We start from the raw sequence: 8,495 nt of genomic DNA, 5'->3' as shown, positions 1-8,495 counted from the left end.
CTCGCTTAGTAGACGCGCCTGCGCATAATGACGCTCGACTATCTATGCCTATATTTGGACTTCGTGCGTCTCTCTTTCTCGGGCCTCGTGTCTCTAATTGCGAAGATACGCGACTAGCAATATAGGAGTATTATATAAAGGTAAAAAAAGGCGCCAAGAGTACATGCGCAACTCGTATCTCTAGAAAAAGTATTACTATCAAAATCTTCCTTTACAAGATCTATTCTACAAAAGAAATGATATCAATAAGTTATGCCAAGTAAAATCTTTTATACATGGTTATAAAAATATATAAAATATATAAAACTTTGTAAGTTGTATATACGTTGTAAAATAGAAAATATTCTAAATCAATAAAAAGTTTCAAATATTGTATGACCACTGCACTTTTTATATAAAGCACTCATTGATGTAAGAAATGACTTCGCCTTGCGTGGAAATNCGTGGAAATTCTTAAACTATGTCGAATCATACATATAGATTTCGATTTGTGTGAAATGTCAAAAACTCATGTGGAATGTTTCAAAATAAAAAATATTTAATGTAAAAAAACTTGGCGCGGCTGCACTTTGTCTTTAGTTTTCGGTGGAGAGAGTACAGAAGAATAATCGATTGTGATTTGTCAATTTCTTACTGTTACGGCCTACAACTCTCCATTGTAGACGGCTCTTATAAGAGGCACGGGGTACCTCGCGCAGCGCGCGCGCACTTCGTTTGCGCATATACTTAGCGCGAGGCACTACCGTGCCTCTTGATAATATCTAATATTACTGATATATTGCAATTTTACTGTAATATTGCAGTAATATTACGTGCTATATGAGTATATATTTTGTGTATACAATTATATATATATACCCGGTAAAAAATTTTCCATGTATAAATTTGTATGGACATATTCGGCATATAAATTTGCATAATTAGACATAATTATTTTAATTTGTGTATAAGTATATATGATGATATATCAAAAATTTTTTAAAAATATAGTTTTATATAATTTTTTTGTATCTCACATGATACTAATAGAGTTATTTTGTAATTTGATATGGAATATCTCTGAAGCCATTCTCTTAAAAAAAGAAATTTTCCGTGTATAAAATTGTATAGACATATTTGGCATATAAATTTGCATAATTAGACATAATTATTTTAATTTGTGTATAAGTATATATGAAAAATTTTTTACCGGGATAGAAATAGAAACACATTAAAAAATGAATAGGGCAAACAGTGCATAAGTAAGAAAAAAAAGATTATAACAAATAGATATATGCCGAAAGTTGAATAAGCTTATGTCAAAATTAATAGAACAATATCAAGGATGAGGGTTATCCTTTGGTTCAATTGATAAAAAACAAGTATGTGTAAGAAGACGGCGATTATGAACCAATTGTGCAGGGTGTTATGCAATAAAACAATATGTAATGTTGAGCAAAACGTTTCGACTGTTTATTCAGTCTTCATCAGTCGCAAGACTGTAAATAGAATACAATAATTATTTTACAAAGTGTGTTAAGTATATTTATAAAGTTGTTATGTAAAGAAAGATGGAAAACGCACCTTTATATATGCACCTCTATTCTACAATGTATGTTACATAACGGTTATAATGTGTCGAGTTTGAAGATGAAGAACAAACTGAGAGACAAAACAACAAATAAGCAAAGTCAAAGTATAAAATCTCAAGAGTCAAAGAACTTTATCGATAATCGGTAAATAAGATTTATTTAATAAGTCCGTATCATTCATAATATTTAGAGTGTTTGCGTGCATTTTGATGTGTAGCATTTCAGATGTGATACGTTTGTAGTAATTCATTTCTTTGTCTAGAATTTTAACTGCGTTGAAATTAAATTTGTGATTGGCGTTTAAACAATGTTCTGACAAGACTGATTTTTCACATTTATTTTTGACATAATTCATATGCTCCTTGACTCTCGTGCCCAATTGTTTAAAATTGTTTAAAATTAATAGAGTTTATTCATATAAAAACAATATCGCGGTGAACCAATTTGATAATATATAAAACTAATTATATACATATGATACATTACTCTTGACAGAAGCTTATTCAACTTTCGGTATATATCTATTTGTTATAATCTTTTTCTTCTTACTTATGCACTGTTTACCCTATTATTTTTAATGTGTTTCTATTTCTACATATATATAATTGTGTATACACAAATTATTTAGATATAATATAAAATAATAATAATCTAATATAATTGTATTTATTTAGTGGCTATATATAATAGTATATAATTTTTCAAACGAGACTTTTACAATATATGTTTTTCCATATACCGGAGACATTATAATTTTATTTATTACACACATATATAAATATACATGTTAGTTGTTAACGTTAGATATTTAGTAAATGGCCAATAGTTTTACGTTTTGAGAAGAAAATTGAAAAGAAGAGTAGTTACATTATCGACACGACGTAGTTATGAACAATCAATTGCTACTATTTAGTTCGTACGGCGCTCGCTGGCGCTACGAGCAACCGCCTCGCTTGCCTTCCAATCCTCGCGCCTATTCCGCGAATTTTTGACGCCGTCTGTACACCAAACCAAACCTTGTCTTCAATTGTATACAAAAGTGCACTAAAGTGGTGTTGCATCAGCCGTACCGGTTGAATGTGCGTAGTTACGCTTAGATATTTTTGGACAATTTACGGTGTTTTTACACCGACTTCTTCAGTTTATCAGTGTTTTAACGAACATACAACTCCGTGGCTTGTACCCAAACCACGGTTTAGGACTTGTGTTACGATTCCTATAGACTTAGAATGGCGTATGGACTATCTTGAAACGGTCCTTTGAGCCATATATGCACCAAACCAAACCATACAAAAGTGCACTGAGCGATAAAGGCATCAGTAACCAGTCTTCAATTGTATAATAAAAAGCGCAGCAGAGAGAAGGAGAGAAAAGCAAAGGTAAATTGCTAACATGTGCATTATGTTGATGTAATTCGAGATTTTATGTTTTGATACAAGATTATTGCCATTTTGAAATTAATATTGTTTTGTTTTGCCGATAAAGCAAAAGATGTTTGCTTGCATAAGATAAAACGCAAATCACGGTGTATATCAAAAATGTATTGTTTATATTATTGTTTACCGCGTTTCAGAATTGTGTTGTCATTTTGAAAATGACTGTGCAGTAACGAGTATTCAAGATAACATATGACTTAAAACATAACCAATGTTATGGTTTTTAAACATGCAGACATTACTTTGCTGTAAAATATTAAATATTGTGATGGCAGCTGAAGATTTTAACATATATGTGTTCATATATATGATAATATATAACTGAATACAATACTGAAGTATAAAATACCATACAATTATATAAAGGACAGTTTAATTTAGACCATAAAAGAATACTTATATAAGCTGTGATTAAAATTACAAGTAAAAAACAGTATGTCAAAAAACTTACTATCAGAATTGAAGACACATAAGATATACTTATAAAACTTCTTTCAACAGCTAGTAAAAGCATGTCTTTACAACAGTGGACGCAATTACAACATAATATACCATGGAAAATATTTACTAGAGAATCTTCTACATATAATGAAGATAAATCTTCAGAGAAATATAATCATCAACTATTATTCCAAGGAGATGAAGCACGAACTGCTTGTGAAGAAGTCATTTATCAAACTAATAGTAATGCTGCTGGAAAAATAAGATATTTAAAATCAAGTGTGGTTGAAATTCAAAGTAATTCTGTTATAAATTTAACTTCTGTTAATAGAGAATCAAAGAAAGTTGCAGTTCATCAAGATTATATAACAAAACTCACTGCTAACACACTGTTGAAAGCAGTGGAGCAAAAGGATTTACAATTTTTACAAAATCATGTGACATCAGAGAATGTAAATATATCTGATGATTTTGGTTGGACTCCTTTAATGTCTGCTGCTTACTGTGGCCATTTAGAGATTGTACAATTTTTACTGACTCTTGGAGCTAAAAAAAACATTAGGGACAGATCTGGTCTTACAGCAGCCCAACTAGCTTTAAAAAAAAATTATTTAAATATAGTTGCATTGTTAAAAAAGAAATCGGAGTCACTAACCTGTAATAATCAATTGTCAATTAATATATCCAAAATAAATAATACAAGTGCTTTGCCAATAAAATCCATGTCTGTAGAATATCCAGTAGAGAATGAAAAAGTTCACAACATCACAGATCAGAAACTACAAGTGCGAAAAACAAAATTTTATTGTGAAATGTGCAAAGAAATCTTTCAAGAGACAACACCAGAAAAACATGAAAGTTCTATTCTACATATCTTTAGCATAAAGCCAAAATTGAAACATACAATATATGGAATATCAAAGCAAAATAAAGGATATAAAATGCTTGTAAATTCAGGATGGGATGAGGAAGCTGGCCTTGGACCTAGTGGGAAAGGAATAAAACATCCAATCAAAATGTGTTTAAAAATGGATCGCAAAGGACTAGGACAATTAGTAGAAAATGATTATAAACTTACTCATGTTAAATCAAGTGATACAACTGTTGTTAATGGTGCTAAATTACCTAAGCAACTATTGAAAAAAAGGGATAGAGAAAAACTACTTCATATAGAAGCTAGAAAAGAAAGAGCATTACGTATTGCATTATCTTAAAATAAAAGATGCGTGAATATTTTATACATGTAAATGTGACATTTATTTAAAGATATATAATATAAGTATAAAATGTAAAAAAACGAAATTACTTGTTACTGTTTTGTATACTTATGCTTGTAAGTTTTATCAGTTTTTAATTATATACTTTAGTTAAAACATTACTAAGAAGATAGAAAGGAGGCAATAACGCTGTACACCTGATATCCGGGTAAAATTCTTTATTCCGAAGATTTAACAATTGATACAAACGTTTCGATTCACTATAAGATTGTCAGTGTCTGTACATAAAAAAGTTACAATAAATGCATGGTCTATTCGTAACAAATAGAGAAGAATATGGATACGGAAACGATACGCTACAAACATATTCAGTTTGAGGAAAAAAGGGGAAGTGGCAACTCAGTAACCGTCAATCGCACACAGGAAGACGCAAAACATTCTCTTGATTTGAAGACAACTGACAGACTGAGCAGCCTCTTTCACATTCATGGTACATGTAACGGTCTTCTCATCCCACCACAACATTTGAAAACGAACAGAAAATGATAATGCCGCGTTGTAATTTTTTCCAAAAATGAAAAATACAGTTTCAGTTTGTCCGTGTTCGACATGACATTAATTGAATTGCCTTGCAATTTGATGTGTATTATCTTGGAGACAGACCTCTTAAAAAATGAAGACTGTCCAAAACTTTGGTATTTTGGCAATTGAAATTGTGGTCCGTATCAATTCTATGCTGTGTAACGACAGAAACATTCTCCGCACGACAATTAATCTGATTTTCAGAAATCCTAATTTGGAGTTTTCTCATGGTCTGGCCCACGTATGAAGCATCGCAATGATTACATTGCAACTTATAAACTACGTTTTTTCTTTGTTCGATTTCTATCGGATTTTTAATATTTTTAATAAATTGATTTAATTTATTGAGATTTCTATAAGCTAACAAATTTCCATCTCTCCTTTTTAACGACTTCGAAATTGTGTACGATAATTTATTGATGAAAGGTACAACGAAATACTTTTTGACGGTTTTTAAAGTTAGTGTGGACTCCGAACTGTCCGATTTTCCATTAATTTTGTTTGCAATCAAATATTTTACACGGTCATTGATAACTTTAAAAGTTATTTCCAACGAATAGTTGTTAGGGATGAGGACGTTGATTATACATTTTGTTCTTTGTCTGTGTAAGATTTTATTGAATTCTGTTTGGATGATGGTTGAGGTAATAATTCACTCACAACTCTTTAACACTTCGCAGAACAATTTATTAAGCAAAATCTCGCCGCGTGCTTTGATCTCTCAAGGAGATGACCGACTCCGCTGTTCGAAAGCGAATTACTCTTTTGGTGGCTGCTCGCGCTTGCTGCCTACAGCATCGGGCAATTCCGATCGACCCGATGTGTGTCGAATCATATTTACTTGTTATGTACACGCAAGTACAGCGTGACATACAAGTACGCACAAATCACAGCAAGCTGTACAGAATATTCTCGAAAATATCTTACACTGAAACACAGTGTGGGATAACAACAGAGCTTTATCTACCATTCCGATAATAGTTTTTATTTTTTGAGAGACGGTGTGAGGAGTGGTAATTTAAATACCTGCATGAAAATATGGACTTATGGATACCAATCGCACATGATTATCTCGTTATAAGCACAATCAATTTGACGTCCAAAAAGCTCAAAGAATTCCCATTCTGCGTCTCAATCGAGAACCTCATGTTATTTATATCCGTTGAAAATATCTAATAGGTAATTTAAATCCTTGGCGGGCGCAATTAAAATAATGTCATCTACATATCAGTAATAAAAGGTGGGTCTAAATTTTAATTTTTTTAAAACGGAAACTTTCAAATTTTGCATCATTATATCGGTAATTCTCAAAAAACGTAATCTCCGTGGTATATTGACATAAAAAACATAGATAAGTTTTTTATATTGCATAGCCACGTATTCATATTACGAATGGTGACTTAAAATGGTATGAAAAAACATAATTCACCGCTATCTCCGTTAGTTAATAATTATTTTTTATCAAAACTGAAAGTTGAAATTTACGTGTTCACAGAGAATCACCCATATCCGCGATGATGGAGGACAACGGAGAATCCATCGGAACTCTATATATTTGCTTATATATATTATTGTGAAGCGTAAAATAAGTAGATGACAAAGAAAACAAATACATAATTTTTACTTACAGACACTAAAGAAGATCCCGTAGTGGATCGAAACGTTTGCGTCATTTGTTAAATTTTCGGAATAAAGAAGAATTTTACCCAAACATCAGATGTACAGCTCGTTATTGCCTTCTTCCTATCTTCTTATTAAAACATAACACGAGCACGAAACATATAATTAGAAAATTACTATTTACCGAATTTATATTTTTTTTAAATGTTCTATACAGTTTTATGTTAATTACACAAGATGTCTAAAACATTTTGAAAAAGCAAATGTGTAAAAATAAATTGGATTAATCTGAACCAAAAAGTCACGTACTATTTTGCAAAATTCGTAATAGTTATCAAATAATTAATATATGTAATTCAATGAGCGCATGGAAAGCAATGGTCTGGATTCTGTAGACACAGATACGATTTTTAATTGTGAAAATCAGTTGATCGCAAGAAGCTGTGTCATACGCCATTCACTTATATGTTGTCTTGCCGTTAGGAGATTACACAAAGTGAACTTGTTCTTTCAACTAAAAATTATATACTTTTACAGGACTATCATTTCTATGCGCTCATTGGATTGCATGCATTAATTAATCACTTAACAATTGAAAATAAGTCAATAACTATTGCGATATATTTTGGTTTAGATTAATCCAATCTATCACTTCGGCGTGGTCAAAATTTTTAAGACATTCTATATATGTTAAGAGGGTCCTGGACCTTCTTGATATACTGATCAAACGAGTAATTCGTATTTTAGATTGCATTTTGTATTTATTGCTCGGATAGAAAAACGGCTCTACAAAAATAAAAAAATTAATCTCGGGCACTTTTCAATAAATCGAAAACTTAACAAAAATTGTTGAAGTTAACAATTACCTCTACTTATAGTGTACCTCTACTGATATTTGAAGTTCAAGAGTTATTCATAAAAACCAAAAAGTATCCGAGATAGACATAATATTGAAGAATGTAATAAGACTATTAAACTACCCAGCAAACAATTTGGTTGCGAGATGTCGCAGTTTTGTCGCCAACCGCCGGCGAAATTAGTAGACCAAATCCATATCCATCTGTGTCCTCATTAGGATATAATTTGGCGACCATATCTGTCAAACATGTGAGATGTCAAAATAAGACCAAAATCATAACAAGTCTGCCACTAGCAAAACAAAGCCAAAGTGACGCACCAAATCCAGAACAGATTTGGTGATCGTTTGTTGGCGCCAAAATCGCGCCAAATACACATCATATCTGTTACCAGCACTGTTAACAAAACAGTAACAAGTACAGACCAAATTTGTCGTCAGAAACGTCGACAGATTGCTACCAAACGCAGATCAGATCTGTCTCCTCGAATCCAAGTGGAATTACTACAAAAAAAAAGAAAATCAGTGGTATATCGCCTTATCGGAAAGGAATTAATTCGAGATTTCACTCGAATTGATTTCTAGAAGCCTGATTCAGCTCGTTGATCAACCGATGAACTTTATTGAAAGAGACCGAATCTGGAAAAATCCTAAATGTGATAGCGGGATTTGAACTCGAGACCTCCATATTCGCAGTCCCTGCACTCAGTTCGCGAGACCACTCGTGTTCCTTACTAACATATAATTATTTTTATCTATTTATTCTCAAGCT

General features: G+C 31.8%; 1 protein-coding gene across 2 annotated transcripts in view; it reads left to right on the top strand.

Annotated features, from left to right (window-relative positions):
• Nucleotides 1-2,591: 2,591 nt before the first annotated feature.
• LOC109861739 (p53 and DNA damage-regulated protein 1-like) overlaps nt 2,592-8,495 on the top strand; it is a 16,833-nt gene continuing 10,929 nt past the window's right edge. Inside the window, exons 1-3 of one of the 2 annotated variants that reach the window (XM_020441524.1) lie at nt 2,592-2,950; nt 3,145-3,430; nt 3,509-6,620. In XM_020441524.1, coding sequence (XP_020297113.1) covers nt 3,520-4,662 — 1,143 coding nt within the window. In that variant the 5' untranslated portion in view covers nt 2,592-2,950; nt 3,145-3,430; nt 3,509-3,519 and the 3' untranslated portion in view covers nt 4,663-6,620. Of the gene's footprint in view, nt 2,951-3,144; nt 3,431-3,508; nt 6,621-8,495 lie in introns of those variants that run through there. The other variant, XM_020441527.1, reaches the window with a different exon arrangement.

Source organism: Pseudomyrmex gracilis, unplaced genomic scaffold, assembly GCF_002006095.1.
Source record: "Pseudomyrmex gracilis isolate BER0280 unplaced genomic scaffold, ASM200609v1 scaffold_975, whole genome shotgun sequence".
In the NCBI taxonomy this organism is placed as follows: Eukaryota; Metazoa; Arthropoda; class Insecta; order Hymenoptera; family Formicidae; genus Pseudomyrmex; species Pseudomyrmex gracilis.
Note: the sequence above shows the minus strand (reverse complement) of the source record. Positions and strands in the feature narration are given on the sequence as shown.